At 38.6% G+C, this 19,103-nt stretch overlaps 2 protein-coding genes across 2 annotated transcripts; one reads left to right on the top strand and one right to left on the bottom strand.

Annotated features, from left to right (window-relative positions):
- Positions 1-5,465: 5,465 nt before the first annotated feature.
- tac3b (tachykinin precursor 3b) lies at positions 5,466-8,722 on the top strand. The gene is made up of 6 exons (XM_079840754.1): positions 5,466-5,825; positions 7,246-7,339; positions 7,600-7,632; positions 7,736-7,789; positions 8,044-8,104; positions 8,224-8,722. The coding sequence occupies exons 1-6, from the start codon at positions 5,727-5,729 to the stop codon at positions 8,240-8,242; spliced, it is 360 nt and encodes a 119-aa protein (XP_079696880.1). The 5' UTR covers positions 5,466-5,726; the 3' UTR covers positions 8,243-8,722.
- A 1,317-nt stretch (positions 8,723-10,039) lies between these two features.
- c1galt1lb (core 1 synthase, glycoprotein-N-acetylgalactosamine 3-beta-galactosyltransferase 1, like b) lies at positions 10,040-18,562 on the bottom strand. Its single transcript, XM_079840753.1, has 4 exons — positions 18,074-18,562; positions 17,147-17,396; positions 14,449-15,113; positions 10,040-11,486 (listed from the first exon to the last, which is right to left on the bottom strand). The coding sequence occupies exons 2-4, from the start codon at positions 17,364-17,366 to the stop codon at positions 11,232-11,234; spliced, it is 1,140 nt and encodes a 379-aa protein (XP_079696879.1). The 5' UTR covers positions 17,367-17,396; positions 18,074-18,562; the 3' UTR covers positions 10,040-11,231.
- Between the last annotated feature and the right edge of the window lie 541 nt (positions 18,563-19,103).

Here is a 19,103-nt window from a genome sequence, read left to right as displayed (position 1 = left end):
AGAGTGTATGCACGTTGTGCACACGATAGGTGCATATAACACGCTTTTAAATAACACAAAAAATACTGCGTTATTGATTTTAGACCAGATTTGAGTTGGTCAATGGAGCAGTGGTTTTCAGTTTTCAAAATAGCAATGCGCTGTCACACAGAAGAAGATTAAACCGAGAGGTCAAATGTCTGCAAAACATTTTTGACATTATAACTTTTTGGAAAGAATATTTCAGAGACTATATTTTAAAACTACACTGACATTTTTTTTGTAAGATTTACGTAATTTTTCTTTGGCAAGTTTTTGCAATTTTGCATATTTTCTTAAGTAAATTTCACATATTGAGTAAACTCTACTTCCTTTACTAATTTAAGTAAAATGAACAAAGAAAATAAGTCATCATAATTAGGCCAGTAAAATGTTGAGTCATTTCTACTTAGTTGAAGTTTCCTTTGCAATATATTTTACTCAAAAAATATAACATTGAATTAAACCACACTTTTATGCTTTACTTCAAAAAATATAAGTAAATTACACATTCACGAGTTCACACTTACATCAAATTAAATAGAGTAAAGATTATGTGTATTTGGCGTGCTGCCCGGGGGAGGGCTCCGGGCTCAGAATTTTGGCCCGAACCCAGCGTATCCCCCCCGTGATAGAGATAGTCTAGAACTAGACTGTATTTTATTATGGATTGTGTTGACGTCTAATAAGAGTTTATTAAAATCAATAATAAAAACGGTCAACGAAAGAAGGTAAATATGCTGTATATATACACCTCTTATCGTTGATTAAAGCGATTAGCTTGATGTGCTCCACACGTGTTTAATTAGGTTGAATTATCTGAGGGTGCTCCACTTGTGTTTAATTAGGTTTAATTATCTGAACGTGCTTCTCCCGAAATTTGTTAATAAAACATCACATAGATATTGTGTAGATACCATATCTATATAATAGAAGTAATGCGGCACCAGGACACAGAGATCTCAATATTTGGTACACAATACACAGTGACGGTAACATTTGATGGATCGTTTCTGAGTATGAATGTGTCATTTTGAGTAGAAAATGAACTCCAAATGTCACAAAATGGCTTAAAAGTTACTAGTGATAAAATCAACCTTATTAAAGGGTTAGTTCACCCAAAAATGAAAATTCTGTCATTAATTACTTACCCTCATGTCGTTCGACACCCGTCAGACCTCCGTTCATCTTCGGAACAGAAATTAAGATATTTTAGTTGAAATCTGATGGCTCTGAAAGTCCTCCATTGGCTCAATGGCACCGTTCACTCTCAAGACCCTTAAAAGGTACTAAAGACGTCGTTACAAACTCCATCTCACTACAGTGGTTCTAAAATAACTTTATGAATCGGCGACAATAGTTTTTGTGCGCAAAAAAACCCTAAATAACGACTTACATAGTGATGACGATTTCAAAACAAAGCATCATTAAGTTTCGAAGCGTTATGAATCACTGAGTCGATTCAGCGGTTTGAATCGCCAAATTTCAGCAGTTTGGCGGTTTGACACGCGATCCGAATCATCATTCGGCTCAGTGATTCATAACGCTTCGAAGCTTCATGATGCTTTGTTTTGAAATCGTCATCACTATGTAAGTCGTTATTTAGGGTTTTTTTGCGCGCAAAAACTATTGTCGCCGATTCATAAAGTTATTTTAGAACCACTGTAGTGAGATTTTGTCTTTGTAACAACGTCTTTAGTACCTTTTAAGGGTCTTGAGAGTGAACAGTGCCATTGAGCCAATGGAGGACTTTCAGAGCCATCAGATTTCAACTAAATATCTTAATTTCTGTTCCGAAGATGAACGGAGGTCTGACGGGTGTCGAACGACATGAGGGTAAGTAATTAATGACATAATTTTCATTTTTGGGTGAACTAACCCTTTAATTATTAAAACTCCAGTGCATGATGGGAACACCAGGTTCAGAAAAGTTTAGTTTAATTTAATTTTATAACTGTCACGATTTTCCCTGGTTTCTTGTCTCTTGGTTTTGGATTACTTGCCTGTTCCGTGGATTACCCGTTTGCCTGTCTCTGCTGTCTTGATTGCCTGTTTGGACTGCTTGCATGTGTATGACCTTTTGCCAGTTTCTTGACTACGATTGTGGATTATCCTGTAATAAAGCTGCGTTTGGATTCTCAGCCTTTGTGTCTCAGAGCAGTAACGTTACATTCGCCTCAATGAATCCAGCAGCAAGAATCCTGTGTCTCCGTCAATGAGATCGTCCTATCGACGACTATGCAGAGGACTTTGTTGAACTGGCACAGCTAACTTCAATGGACACGCTATGCCTTATGGTATTATTTTGAGGGGGATTACCTGAGCCGCTCAGTTCGCTCATGCCCTTGCATGACCCTCATTGGACTTTGGAACATTTTATTGAAATTGCATTGCAACTGAGTGGCTCCGCATTTACTGTGGGTTTTGTGGAAGAAGAACACTGTGACTGCACTCCTGCAGTACCCGCCAGTCCAGCGTCTAGTCCCATCCTAGTCTCCGTCCAGAGCCCAGCGACATCTCCAATAAACGTCCAGGGCCCAGTGACACTCCCTGTCTCTGTCCAGAGCCCAGTGGCGTCTCCTGTCTCCGTTCAGAGCCCAGTGACGTCCTCTGTCTCTGTCCAGCATCCTTAGATGGCTCCAGCCACTGACCAGCGTCCAGAGATGGCTCTAGCCACTGACCAGCGTCCAGAGATGGCTCCAGCCTCTTACCAGTGCCCAGAGATGGCTCCAGCCTCTGACCAGCGTCCAGAGATGGCTCTGCCTCTTTCCTTCATGAGTCCAGAGAGGGCTCCGCCTCCTTCCTTCACGAGTCCAGACAGGGCTCCGCCTCCTTCCGTCACGAGTTCAGAGAGGACCCCGCCTCCCCTCATCACAAGTCCCGAGAGGACTCTGCCTCCTGCCCCGAGTCCAGAGAGGACTCCGCCTCCTGCCCCGAGTCCAGAGAGGACTCCGCCTCCTGCCCCGAGTCCAGAGAGGACTCCCGTCTCCTGCACCGAGTCCAGAGAGGACACCGACTGGGCCACCTGCTCAGCCTGCTCCGCCGTGGGTGTCTTCAAGCCGTCTGCACTGCTGTGGTGGTCGTCTGCTCCGCCGTGGGTGTCGTCAAGCACGTCTGCACTGCTGTGGTCGTCGTCTGTTCTGCCATGGGTGCCTGCAAGCCCGTCTGCGTTGCTGTGGTCGTCGTCTGTTCTGCCATGGGTGCCTGCAAGCCCGTCTGCGTTGCTGTGGTAGTCGTCTGTTCTGCCGTGGGTGCCTGCAAGCCCGTCTGCGTTGCTGTGGTAGCCGTCTGTTCTGCCGTGGGTGCCTGCAAGCCCGTCTGCGTTGCTGTGGTAGTCGTCTGTTCTGCCGTGGGTGCCTGCAAGCCAGTTTGCGTTGCTGTGGTGGTCGTCTGTTCTGCCGTGGGTGCCTGCAAGCCCGTCTGCGTTGCTGTGGTTGTCGTCTGTTCTGCCGTGGGTGCCTGCAAGCCCGTCTGCGTTGCTGTGGTAGTCGTCTGTTCTGCCGTGGGTGCCTGCAAGCCAGTTTGCGTTGCTGTGGTCGTCGTCTGTTCTGCCATGGGTGCCTGCAAGCCCGTCTGCGTTGCTGTGGTAGTCGTCTGTTCTGCCATGGGTGCCTGCAAGCCCATCTGCGTTGCTGTGGTTGTTGTCTGTTCTGCCATGGGTGCCTGCAAGCCCGTCTGCGTTGCTGTGGTAGTCGTCTGTTCTGCCGTGGGTGCCTGCAAGCCAGTTTGCGTTGCTGTGGTGGTCGTCTGTTCTGCCGTGGGTGCCTGCAAGCCCGTCTGCGTTGCTGTGGTTGTCGTCTGTTCTGCCGTGGGTGCCTGCAAGCCCGTCTGCGTTGCTGTGGTTGTTGTCTGTTCTGCCTTGGGTGCCTGCAAGCCCGTCTGCGTTGCTGTGGTTGTCGTCTGTTCTGCCGTGGGTGCCTGCAAGCCCTTCTGCGTTGCTGTGGTGGTCGTCTACTCCGCCATGGGTGCCTGCAAGTCCGCCTGCCTGGTCTGAACCATCCTGGTCATCTGTCCTGCCTACTCCGTCTTGGCTGCCATCACCATCCTGGTCATCTGTCCATCCAGATCCGTCCTGGTTGCCTGCACAATCCTGATCATCTGTCCAGCCTGCTCTGCCCTGGCTGCCTGCACCATCCTGGTCATCTGTCCAGCCTGCTCCACCCTGGCTGCCATCACCATCCTGGTCAGTTACCCAGCGTTCTGCACCATGGCTGTCTGCCTTCCCTAAGTCTTCAGGCCATCTTCCGCCCCATGGGCTTGGCCCTCCGTCCCGCCCCTGGTCCCGCCTCTGCTCCACCTCCCTCCTGGACAGGTTAGGAGCGTCTGGAAGCCGCTCCTTCGAGGGGGGGGCTATGTCACGATCACAAATGAGAGTGCCCGTGGTTACCACTAGAGGGCAATCCATCCCGGACTGTCACTTCATCTAAGGACTACATTAAACATAATACTCTCTGCCCTGACTCCTCATCCCTGATTACATCCACCTGTGTCTCATTACCTTCACCTCACCCTATATAAGCCTGGTTATCTCAGTCATTCATTGCGAAGTCTTGTTTGTTGTAATACTGCATTTCTGAGCGTTTTGCCTGGTTTCTTGTCTCTTGGTTTTGGATTACTTGCCTGTTCCGTGGATTACCCTTTTGCTTGTCTCTCCTGTCTTGATTGCCTGTTTGGACTGCTTGCATGTGTATGACCTTTTGCCAGTTTCTTGACTACGATTGTGGATTATCCTTTAATAAAGCTGCGTTTGGATTCTCAGCCTTTGTGTCTGATATATTGATATATTTATTTACGCTTTAATTTCTACAAGCTTGAATTAAGTAGAATTTACTTTTTTTTTATTCTTTCCTGAACTAACTTTTTCATGTAGAAATTACATTAGTTTTTTCTGTAATTACTTCACCACAAAATCATTTCATCACTGCTTTAAAGCCATCTAAGCATTCATCAATCAGGCTCCTACAGATCTTAATCAAGGCATCACCTTTTCTATAGCTTACAGATAGCTTTGTCCTGATGAAGGACATATCTGAGATGGAGTAAATGGAATGACCAGTATAGATGACTCATAATCCCACTGGATAATAAGCATTGAACCCCCAATCACACATGTGTCCTTCTGAGTCAAAAAACTGCTAAACCTCCTTTCAATGAGTTACCAGAATACAGAGCAAAAAAACCTTGTCCATTTGCCATCGTCTGATTATATATTGGCTTGTATAACCTACTCTTCATGTTTTCATCACTGCTTCACAAATCTTAGAGAGGGAAATAAATCAGTTATGCGTATAGGTTAAAACTGAATTTTATGATGTGAAGCTCAAGAGACTAAGATGAGGTGTGAGATTAGTTGTAATGTAATTGACCGCACAAATACGTCAAGGCTCTGGTGTTAATGACTTTGCGTCACTAGGACATGTTAGCATCATTATTTGGTTCGTATTGGAGAGTCAGCTTGATCACGCGTGTGTGAGCGGAGCGCGTGAACACTACAAATAAAGGAGCGCGCGCACCTGCGAGCCTTTACACAGCTCTGAGAAGAACCTGAACATCACCCTCCTTAATACCAGCTCATCTCAGTGTATTTTAAAGGCATTGTTACTTCCTGTTTTATACAATTATTTTAGATTTATTACAAAGTTATTGTTTTGGATTTTATAGGCTAAATAAAGTTTGAATCAGGTGTGTGGAGAGCAGCGGATCTGAGGATGTCCTGCAGTTGGTCGCTCGTGCTCTTCTCCCATGTGGTGCTGTTGCTCGCGAGTCCGGGACTCTCGAGCTGTGCGCGCGACTACCCATCATTCACAGTAAGTACTGTAGCCTACATGTTAAACCAGCGACTCTTTTTCAAATGATATCGTTCGTTTGTTATACGGACTGTTGTTCTGTGAGAGGAAAAAGTGAGTTTAGGGGCTAGTTGTCACATTTTTTTACTCCAGTGAATAAAAGTCAGTAGACTAGCTCATTTAAAACTAAGTTTTGCACAGTAAAGCATAGCTATAATTAAATATAGAATACCGTTCAAAAGTTTTAGATCGGTAGGCTAAGATGTTTTACTGTTTTTAAAAGTCTCTTCTGCTCCTCAAGGCTGCATTTATTTGATTCAAAATACAGCAAAAACAGTAATATTGTGAAATGTTTACAATTTAAAATAACTAATTTCTATTTGAATATATTTTAAAATGTAATTTATTCCTGTGTTGACAGCTGAATTTTCAGCATCATTAGCTGCAGTCTTCAGTGTCACATGATCCTTTAGAAATCATATGCTGACATTTATTATTATCGTTGATGACGAATGATCAATTTCTGATTAATAGAAAGTTAAAAAGAACAGAATTTGTGCATCCAAAAAAAACAAACAAACAAACTTTTGAACAGTAGCCTACTGTATAATTTTACAAAAGCGTTCTATTTCATATACATGCTGCTCTATATTCATTCTATTCTATTGCTTTCTATTCAATCCTGATTTTTTACACCATTGTTTTAAACATTGATAATAGCATAATAATAATAATAATAATAATAATAATAAATGTATATATATATATATATATATATATATATATATATATATATATATATATATATATATATATAGAGAGAGAGAGAGAGAGAGAGAGAGAGAGAGAGAGAGAGAGAGAGAGATTATAACTATAGTCTTTTTCTACAATAGCATATGTATGCTAGTGTATTTTAATTGTGGTCACTTGTTTACTCAACAGCAATCGCAAAAATTGGAGGACACAATTCACAACGTATATTTTAAGTGATATAGACATTTCAATAATTTACTGCTGTATTGTTTCCATTTAACTTATACTGGAAATACGGTAACTGATACAGAGAGAATGTATGGAGGTGGCTAGAATGAACCATGATTCCATTAAAACCTTAATGGTTTCTTTAATGTGATATCTCACTGTTAAATATGGGCTCAAACGGAGGTCCAGTCATGTGTACACTAACAAACTACACACATGCAGGCTCTCTCTCTCCCCACGGTCCCGATGAGTGTGCATTCAGGTTGAGTACCCACTGGGATAGAAAAACATGTACACACGCACACACACGTTTTGTGAAAAGCAGTTCCCAAGTCATTTACTTTTAGTTGTGAATAATCATCACAGTCTGGAGTCTTTATGTTACTGAGTCATTCACATTAGAGAGTCAGACATTTATTTTCTGAGTTCTTGAAGCATCCCGTTTGTGTGTTATGTACAGGACAACAGTGACCACCAATCTGAGCGCTATGACAAACGATATGATGATATCGATTATGACAGTTTCATCGGCCTGATGGGCAGGAGGAGTGCAGGTGAGACACAATTTGAGACTGAATGATATTAATTATGCAATTCGCTTTTTATAGTAGGCCTATTTCACATTCACAAGATAGGGAATAGTTAATAGTTAATAGAATAGGGAATAGTTCGTGCAAAAATGAAAATGTCATTATTTACTGACCTTCATGTTGTTCCACAGAAAAATAATGAAACAACATGAGGATGAGTAAATTACAATTTTCGGAAGAACTATTCAAGGTCAATGGTATTTAAAGCTGCTTTTATTTTACAGGTACAAATCGAGACACAATTTCACCATTTAGACGTAAGTTTCCAAGATCTTCATTATCTTGCTTCAGTGTGATCCTAATCTTAATATTAACATGTCAGAGACTGATGAGAGCTTTGTTTCTTTGGTCCTTTTGTAGCTAACATGAATGACATTTTTGTTGGACTGTTAGGACGGAGAAACATTGTGTCTGGTAAGAGATTAATGAATGGTGGTCAACATGAGTTAACTGAAAGAGTGAATGGAATAAGAGATTGCATTAATTAATTACTGACTATTTATGTTGCAAACAAACCTATATACCACGTGTATAACAGCTGAAAATGCAGGATGTATGACTACAGGACATACAAAACAGTGCAGATAATACACTGACCTCTAGTGGCTACTATGAAGAATTATAGTACATTATTATTATTATTTATTTTTGTTTGTTTGTTTGAGCAGCTATTCCTGCTTGGAGAAGAGAGAGGAGAGGCAACATTTTCTTAAAGGACAGAAGGTTAAGGTGAGAATTTGCTAGTTTCATAGAATAATTATTGTGGTGAGTTGATGAATTGCATTTCAACATAGTAAAAGTTATTTTCAGAGGTTTCTGTATATAATTATATACATTTTTTTATGAAGGTTTTGCTGTGGTGTATGAAGCCTGATCTCATCTATCCAGATCTCATCCACTATGGAATTATACCATTCCGAAGAAAAACTCTTTCTTTGTAAAATAACTGAGCTGTATAATTTTTTGTTTATTGTGAAAGTGAATTTCATTCTAGTATATTTTGTTGTTTTTTTAATGTAGGATAAGAATTCTTACATTGAACCCTTTTAAGGTTTCCGAGTACTTAATCAGATACAGGATGTTTTTTTGTTTGTTGATCAGATGTAAATGAACCCACACTCTTATTAATTTTAACATATATTAATTATTTAAAGTGTTGTAAAATATACCTACGCTCAAATATTTTATTTCTTTATTTATTCATAGAGAATATCATACACACAAAAAGAACAGTGTACTGTAAAATAAGTCTTTATTTAATATGCTGGTTATTGTTTCTCATTGAATTATTCTGGTCACACATTTGCCTCACACACTCTTTTATAAATTAAAGATTGCTGTGAAAGTACTGTACAGGATTCCATTTGTACATAAAAGACCCTACCAAGAAAAGAAAAAAACCCCAACATACTTTTGAATTAAAGAAAAGGGAACGCATGAAACGCATCAATTCAGAAATGCAAATTCGCTTTAAAAAGATTGGAAAGGACGTTTGCAACTTCCTGCTGGTTTTGATGTTAGCACTATGAATGGTTCTGAATTCTTTTATGACAAATTGGGTTCCCTCTTCGTTATATAATCCACTACACATCTCCCAAAGTGCAGAAGCAAATTTGTATGGGCTTCCTTTGTCAACGCACTTTCGCAAAACACTTTGCTCAAACAAGAAAAAGGAATTCTAGCTAGAGAGCTTTTCTGAGGAAGATCATCAAGATAAGTATGAGCATGTTCAAACATTTCTTAGCTAACATTGCTTGTTTAAATAGTTAGATCATTTTGAAGTGGGTGGCACAAACTCAAGTGCTTTTCCTCTTTGACAACAACAGAAAAACTGCAGAGATCATTTTTTCTGAGATTTTCCCAGAATTCACACCATATGTATTACTGGATACTCACTAATAAGTAAAGCTTGTTCATGTTTAGTCAAACCCGACAATCATTCCCTTAATTTCAAGATGTACCCAGTATTAAAATAAGGATAATTTTACCACTTTAAAACCATCATTTTCAACAAATGCAAAACTGATGTTGTGCTGCGAGTGGTCAAAAAGAAACAGTGATTTGTATTAAAATTCCAGTTCAAATAAGTTTATTAATTGAAATAAACTTTATTTGAAATCCTTCATAATTGTGGCACGTTTCAGTCAAAATATTTGCCAGTGCCATTCTTCCCTGATGAACAACCTTCTTCATTATTGTCTTCTGCCTGCAGCACCTGCTTTAACTCTCAGCTTTACCATACTTGAAAAGACAGTGAATGTGAATAATACACTTTTAGTGTGCATTATATTAAAAGGAAAGTTTAATAACACCAGCACATTTAAAGGCATGGTTAAAAAAAACATTTACTCAGCCTGATGTCTTTCCAAACATATGTCTTTCCTTCTTATGTGGAACAAAAAAAGAAGATATTTTGAAGAATAGGTTTGTCCATAGAATGGAATCCAATCAGGTTTTTTTTTGGATCTCATGGACCCAAAAAATTCAAAATATCTTTTGTTTCACAGAAGAAAGCAAGTCACATGGGTTTGGAGCAACATGAGGGTGCGTAAACGATGGCAGACATTTACTTTTTGGGTGAACTGTCCCTTTAAGTATAGCAAATACACACAAATAACTGAGAAATTGAAATATAAAACACAGATCACAAGAAACTGAATTATTGTAAAATTTGAAAAATCAACACATTTAATCTCACGCACAGACTGCGATAGTAACTGGCACACTAGCGGTGTGAAATCAAGAAAAACAGGACAATCCTAGACAAACAAAAACCTTCACAGTCATACTCCAGTCATATAAATAAAGCATTATGTGGTCTGAAAAATCCAATAATTCACAACCTGCATGCTTCACAGTGTGTTACAATAGGCCACTCATCTACAAGACCAAAATTCCCTCTAGCATGAAAAAGTGTAAACTTAAGCCATCTTATCTACCTTTACTTTTTCCCTAGGCGCTCATGAACTATTGGGCCAGCCAACAGGATCTTAATGGAGTACTATTCTGTATTCTTTCAAAGAAACTTCCAGGGAAGGGTGTCAGTTGAAGGACTACATCCTGGTTAACCTTATATTGACGCAATCTTAGGTTAAGTAGTGTGTACATATTCAAATTTAGCAAAGATACGTGACAATGCTGAAGATATTTGACAGTGATGTAGCTAGAATGTTTGCAAGCTATAAAAACTACAATACCACCGGCTTTGTTTAAATATTGCCTAAACTCTATACGCAAACGCAGTTCAGGGACATATGGCAATGCATGATTTCTCTGGATCAGAGCAGAGGCACTAATTCAAGGGAATGAGCAAATGAAAGGAAAATCAAGGCCCCTTGTTCTTATGGAATTGCGGTTAAATCATACATGGTGGTGTTCTTATGATTAGACAGTGCAGAGCAAACACACGATTCATATATATATATATATATATATATATAAAAATATAAAAATAAAAATAAAAATCACAAATGAATGCCAAGCACAACAAATGCAGAGGCAGCCTTTCTTACACCATGTTATTATTCTGTTAAGGCAGGCTCAGACTAAATGAATCACATCCCAATCACAATCACCTATATGTCTTAACCTTCTATACCATTCTGCACTGTTAGGGTTAAGGTTATATTTAAACATTCACATACAAATGCATTATTAAAAGAAACACCCTCTCAAACTGTACCAGTTCATTAAATCACACAGACATGTCATGCACACATTTCTGTGGCACAATATAGGATACATTTAAAGATATCACCCAGACAAAAAGGTAAAGCCACCCCACCCCCCCCAAAAAAACAAAACAAAAAAAAGTTATTTTGGAAGAAGATTTTAAAGAATCCTGAGGAAAAATCGGCTATGACTTTTCATGTTCAGGGGACCTTTTTTCTTCTTCATGTGCTTTTACCCCCTGCTTTTGCTCTGAGTCTCCGATTTCCACTTTGTCTGGGTCAGGAGCATTTAAGTCTTGTATAACACTGGGTTCAGAGGGCTGATAGCGGTATTTGTAGCCAAAGGCACGCAAGTGGTAAGTGTAATATTCCAGCAGGTACATGTGTGACGAATCCATATAGTGGAAAGAAACAGCCAGGTCTGAGCAACACTGTGGACCCTTAGAGAGATAGAGAATTATGCAAATTAATATAGGAATATATAAATATTAATTTATTTACTTTGTTGTGAAACACAAATGATAATGTACGGATCACTCTTTTTCAGGCAGCTCTAATGAACATAAAATTATTATAAAAGCGGTCCAGACAATAACAAATCAGATAGTTACATTTGCAATCATGCATTTTAGCAGATGCTTTTATTCAAAGTGACTTGCAATAAAAATAGCAGCAGTTAGCAGCCAACTGGATTGGAAGATTTTCAGTGAAATAAAAGAAAGATTTCCGTTGATGTATGGTTTGTTAGGATGTGGCAATATTTGGCTGAGATACAACTATTTGAAAATCTGGAATCTGAGGGTGCAAAAATATCTAAATATTAAGAAAATCACCTTTAAAGTTGTCCAAATAAAGTCCTTAGCGATAGATATAACTACTAATAATACATTTGTATATATTTAAAGTTGGAAATTTACAAAATATCTTCATGGAACATGATCTTCACTTAATATCCTAGGGCCAGTTGTTCAAAGGTAAGATGATTGGATTTTGGTTATCAGATTGGATCAAATCTTGAAAATGAGTTGTTCAAAAAGGGAAAGAAGGAATCTGAAATCAGATTAGATCACGTAATCCAATCCTAGTTTTAATCTAGATCAAACCTTCAGTTTATGTTGTTCAAAATTTGTCAGTAGGACTAGGATAACTTTGATCCAAAAAAACAGGATTATCCTGATCCCAACAGGGGGTAGGATTTCAAGGTGGATTCCAGGAAGAAAATGTAGTAAAACTTTAAAAATGGTCAAAAAATACAACATTTGTATCATATAATACACAAACACATTATTTTATTTTGCTCTTGATTAGTTATAGGCTAATTGTTAAAGTAATACATTAGAAGTAGACATTAGGCTACCTATTAAGCCTTTCGGTAGCCTACAGTCAAAGTAAAAAAATGTTTAGCCGCCATAAAATAATCCCCAAACAGCCGTAAATATCAAACAAACATATTATATTAAATTTAAAGTGTTTTTTTATCACTCATAAGACTTTTTACTTCTCATCAATTATAAGAGATGAACCAGTCAAAAGTTCTTCGCGAGCGAACGCAAGGTTTCTTGGGTCAACGCTACGTGAAACTTTTCTGAGAGAACGCAAAAGTATTTGAATTCCCTCCCCCCTGATCCTGGATAGCAAAACATGGGATTTCCAAATACAGATCATTTTGATCCAGATTAAATGTTTTGAACAACTGGCCCTTAATGATTTTTGGCATAAAAGAAAAATTGTATCTTTTTTTTTTACCCATACAATGCTATTGCCACAAACATACCCGTCCGACTTATGACTGGTTTTCTTTATAAACTATTAGTTATGAGCTAGACTTTTCTTGTGTTTAACCCTTAAATGCTTGACTGTTTCACCAACCATTCTTACATATTCGGGTCTTTAGCGACCCGGATCTATGACTAACATGGATAGATTTATACCTGTCGCGATAATATATAAAACTCCTGATATTAGAGTAACTATTACAGAAGAATAAAATAAAACATATTTCGTTACCTTTTGGAGCTTGTAAGGGTTCAGTTTGAGCAGATGTTTTATACCATCATCACTATCCTCGTCAAAGCTAATTTCGCGATCTCACGCATATATTAATATTTTGATCACTGACAGCTTCCTCCACCAGATCCATCATAAGTGACAGTGACACTAATATCTGAATGTGTTCAGTACTTGCTCTGCAGTAAATCGCTGAGCCATTTCAAGTTTTGCAAATTATATATATTATTGTTTTGTTTTCTGTCTGAGGTCACTATGAGTGAAACGTCACTTCATCATTGTGTATCAGACATTGCCGCCTTGTGGAATAAAGGCGAATTGCACTTATTTTGTCATTATAGATTAATTTATTATTGTGCAGAAAAAAAAAGTACAATCTTACACACCTCGGGTCGTTAGCGACTTTTTTGACAAAAAACTAGTGGAAAAACAGGCATTCAATTATAATAATTTTTTTTTTTTTATATATATTGTTTAAAATGGATTGATTGAGGAATACTAAGAAGGTTGATGTCTAACTTTAAAAAATGAATGAGGAGGAGCGTAGTGAATGACGTCTCGGGTCGCTAAAGACCCGAGGTATGCATTTAAAGGGGCTATATGCAACTTTTCCCCCAAAATAAACGTAACAATAGCCTTTTTATTTTACCATTTATGACTCAAACATCTCCTGATGAGCATACCGACACCTTGTCCGCTCACAGTGGGTGCACCTATAAGCTTGTATCCTATTTTTCCTGTTTTCTGTCGGGTCAGATTTTTCCCGCGCTGTCTGCGGATGTGACGTCAAGCGCGTTCATGTTAAGGAAGAGCAGTTCTGATTTTTGGCCACAGGTGTCAGTCGCGAGTTTAAATTTCAGAAAAACGCATATAGCCCCTTTAAGGGTTAATATCATCAGACACAGTGCTTGTGTAAGCGCAGATGTACTCAATAGACTTTGTTCTCTGCCAAAACAAACTCATGCTCACTTGCATAGTCAATATTCTTGTGTGTCATTTATTTGAACAGGATGTCTGTAAAGGTTGACAATCACCCCTCAGGGTGCATTAAATGCAGACATTGACAGACTGAAGACCTTTTCAACTTCACTTCCCCGTCTACATAGAGAGCATCTTAATGGGAACTTCATAAGAGACTGATCTGAAGCAACAGATATTTTTTTTTCATATGGTGTCTTACAACCAAGATAAACTGATTATTGAATAAATGTAGGCCGGGATCTTGGTTATATATGGTTGTAGATTGGATGGAGGGAGATCTGAATGCAAACTTGCAGTCAATTGTAAAAAAGAAAAGGGAGGGTTTATGTGAACTAAATGATTTGAGAAGTCTGTCATTTCACTGGAAGATCAAGTAATGACATATTATTTAAATAGTATGAGTTTCAGACTCACCTGCACAATGGGGTAATAACAGTAGTTCCAATACCAGAAACTCTTGGAAAATGAGCCAGTGAGATGGGACTCGGGTACGAAAGGATGGAATGTCTCTCTTTGTACGGTGTCTCGGGAGTCTCCTGCCACAACGCCTACCTTCTCTAAACACTGACCCATAGCCAAGTCCTCCACTGAGGAAGTGTGAGTGCACACTTTGGTGCGAAAGCCCTCCACAAACCTCCTTAAAGCCTCTTTGCTGAGCACGTAGCCAGCGCCACCACTCATGTAGCCCTGTTTTACGTAAGGCTTAAACCGGCGGCCAAAATACAAAGGGTCCTCTGGAGAGTGGCTGGCCAGAATCCAGCGCAGGTTGTCAACGATCACATAAGTGTCGTCATCCGCTTTGAGGAACCAGTCCGCCTCATCCCCGTGCTTCTCCATGACATAGTGGAAAGCACGAATGGTTTTCCAGTACAGCTGATCCCGACCTTCCTTGGTGTTTAGGCCAACCGTGGGAAAATCTGGGTCATCTACAGAGCTTATGAAGACCACAATGTTACAGTGGCGACTCCATGTGGCTTTCACGTGTCGAGCTTTTTTCTCAAGGTTATTAGGGCCAGTCATAACCCAACACAGAATGCGTACACGCTTATAGAGAGCGTCAGCCAGTTTGCCATCCTCACCTATAAGAGACAGTCAAAGATTACTCACAAAAATACATTAAAACCCAAGAAAGTCAAATGCTACTAAGTAGCACTTTTTTTAATGATACTAAAAATGTATTTGTCAAACTGTAGCTCAACCATTTATGCTAAATAAAATGTGAATAAAATTATATATGCTGACTTGGAATAAGCTGCTCGATTCATATCGTTACTACTGTTTTTAGCAACTTTATAAAGTGTCAATTTTCTTTATCGCATGGACTTTCAATGGAGGAACAGAAATCTCCCAGGTTTCATTAAAAAATATCTTCAGTTCAGTTGTCAACAACAAGGATGGGGCAATTATGACAGAAATGTTCTTTTTTGGGTAAACTGAACCTTTTAAAACAAACTAGTCAAAGCAAAAAGGCATCTTTAAAAATGTTGATAAACTTTGAAGAAATTGTTTTATATAAAAGTATAGAATATCATCATCATCTACTTCAATTGTTAACTACTTATGCATAAAATTTTGAGTCTGCATTTTATTACTTTTGGGGTAGTTTATTGATAACCAGCTGGCGATAAAACCTTTCTGTACACTTTAACAAGGACAAAACATTAGATGCAATCCCAAATTAGAGTAAAGTCCATTTCTTCAGGCTCAATACACAAATACATGCCCAGAAAGAGTTTTTTTTTAAAAAAGAGGGCTTGGCATGCAAACAATTGACTTAAAGCTCAAATGGAACAGGCTAACTGTTAGTTCCATTGTGGCATCAGGGTGGAAAGTTATATCCACAAATCATATCAATAAAAGGGTATAATAAAGCTTAAGTACTGCATTCATCAACTGGCTCTCCCTGTCTAACACACCTCTCCTGGGAATGCATTCACAGTGTCATTACAATAACCATCAGCAAACTGAAATACTTGCTATTTGTGGATTATAAAATCTGACAAACTTATTTAACACAATTAAAAAATGTGCATGACTAACAAGCAACAGACAGATATTTTCATATTCTGCCAATGATACAATGCAAAACAAGTTAAACAGCTTGTACAGGTGTTTTGTTAAATAGGTTGCATAACAGGTGAAATGACGGCACAAGGAATGTCATTACTTTAGTGCCATTTATAGGTCTCATAACATGAAAATATAACTTTATGAGGTTTTTTAACATTAATATGAGTTCCGCTAGCCTGTATATGGCTTTTGATAGGTGTAAACCACGGTGTAAACCAAGCCCTGGGTGTCCTGCTCTGCCTTTAGAAAATGAAAGCTCAGACAAGCCGATCTGGAATCTCGATCTGTTACCTTCCCTTCCTCTGTTTTGCCAGCCCAGAGAATTCAGAGAAAATGGATTCATTTTATTTTAGTCGCAATGTCAGCATAGGCTTTACAAACAGACTTTTACGATATGGATTCGACAGCACTGCCACAAACAATGAGTTGCCCTTCAAACAGAGCATTCAAGTCAGAGGGCTAATATCAGGATATATCAGTATATCGGAGGGCTAATATCAGTTGTTCATATTTAATTCTAAATTATAACATTTTATGATGTAAAAATCATACTAACAATATAAGTACACCTCAGGAAACATTATAAAATAATTTAAAAATCCACGCCATGGGACCTTTAAGTTATTCCAGTCAAATACACACATCTAAAATAAACATGCTTTAAAAAAAATAAAAGATGTATATAAGACATTCAAATTCCTTTGTGTTATTAACGTTACAGTTCACCTAAACTCGCCTCGTGTTGTTCCGAACCTGTATGACCTGACTTTCTACCGTTCACATTCACTGCATCTTTTTTGCATACAATGTCAGAAAATTGAGACTGCGGCTATCATTCTGCCTACACCCACATTTTACATACAGGTTTGGATTGTTTCTGAGCGAATGACATATTTAATACACCGCTTCCGTTTATGGCCACAGGGTTTATATTATATTCTATTTTTTTTTTTTTGCATATTCTATTATACTACGATTTTGCTAATTATAAGACACTTGTTTTTATTTGCAAAATCTCCATTTGTTTCTACAGTGTATTTACCTGTATGGTGCGGATGGTTAAGGTTGAAGAGAGCCGACCTCTCCTTTTTCCAGTTCTTGTTTTCTTCTTCTATCATCTCCAGCAGGCTTCTCTCGTGGGGCTCGTACTCGCGAAAACCCGAGTTCCGCGTGAACCCAACATGACTCAGGAGCAGGTACAGGCTGCACGTGCCCACCAGAAAGCCCACGAAGAACGCGGAGCGCGTAAAGAGAGCTTTCATGACGAGCTCTGTAGACTCACCTTAGTGTGACTATATAGAACACAGACAGAGACACAAGGAAGACTAATTACAGCGAGCAGAGGATGGCTCCGTATTCATCACACTTATCATCTGGTTGTGTTTAAAAATCATTAACCCCCCCAAAAAAGAAACCCCAGATCAAACAACGTAGCTATAGAGCAGCATACGTCGTCATACCAGGATACACCTAAAGAAAGCCGAGTGTTTACACGACAAATTCTACTGAATTCAAATTATTTACTTAAGGAAATTACAAGTGTACACAGCACAGTCAGGCATAGTACACAGCACAGTCAGGCATAAACTAATTACTAACAAATTACCAACTTGTCTTTTATACTTGAGACAATAGCCTACGGTTTATTCATAAACTTAAAATATTCAATATGCAGGGATTTCAGTCGTCAACGAGGGGGTCCGCGAGATAACACATTAAATAAGTTATACCAAAACAAACTTAACAGCTGTTCAAAATAAAGTCGCAATACAACATCTGTTGCTTTTGTTATTATTGAAGGGCATACAACTTCTGTAATCACGAAATTAGTTGTATTTTGTTTATTTTTGGCTTATTTCTGATAATAAAAAAAAGTTGAAAACAAGAAAGTTAGCTTTGTCATGGTTACAGCGGAAGGAAATATAATTTAGCGTCTAAGCTAAGATAAGGTAAACAGTCACAATCTTACCAGACAGCTGATTTCCTTCTTAACAGAAGTGAAAAAAAACGGCAAGATTCGGCTCCGAGGCCATTTCAGTCCAACTCAGAGAGCTAGCATAACAGTAAAGCTATGGTTTTCAACTTAAATCCATGAAATTCGATAGCATAACCAGAAACCAAAATCATGTCCTGACTATTATCGGACACATGCAAATTTAGGTTGGTAGATAATATTACGCTTTACTTAAAGCTAACTAGCAAAATGCTTCCTATGTTAACTGAATGTTCCCCAAGTCCAGCCGAGAGGTAACGTTATGGGGGCGGGCGCCGGTTCATATTATAATTGGCCAACCTCCTAGCTTTAAGATCTACTCCCTGTCAGTTTGTTTTGTGGACAGTGACACACATTCACCACACTAAATGGTGTCGCTTTTATAAAACAAAAAAACAAAACAAAAAATACACCATACTAGAAAGTAAACGCTTGGTTCAACTGTGAACTGTTCGCGTCACAACTGATACAGGACATACGGAAGCGCGTTTCGATTGGATGGATCGCCTGTCGATCTAATATGTCATTTGAACAGAGGGTTATGATTGGACCACATCTATCCAATTGTGTAACACGTTTCGGTAAGGCACAGCGCAAATCAAACCACGTCAAGAAAAGAATCTTGTTCTACAACTCCGCCTAGCACGACCGACATGGGACCGGTGTCGTAATCGGATAAAAGTGTTGGGTGGAGTTTCCTCACAAATGCGTGTGCCGTATGGTATGAACACAACCCTATGTAAAAATGAACAGAATTTAGTAACCCAAAACTCATATATATATATATATATATATATATATATATATATATATATATATATATATATATATATATATATATTTTTTTTTTTTTTTTATTAAATCAAGCATTATATAAACAAATTATAATTTCTAATTTGAAATGAATCCGTCTTGGCGGGGGTCTTTTAAGTTATTTTAATTTTATTTTAATTAAGTTTTAAATAATTGCCACTTTAAAATACGTCATATTATCCGAATTATATTT

Source organism: Gobio gobio, assembly GCF_949357685.1.
Source record: "Gobio gobio genome assembly, chromosome: 17".
NCBI classification, from domain to species: domain Eukaryota; kingdom Metazoa; phylum Chordata; class Actinopteri; order Cypriniformes; family Gobionidae; genus Gobio; species Gobio gobio.
Note: the sequence above shows the minus strand (reverse complement) of the source record. Positions and strands in the feature narration are given on the sequence as shown.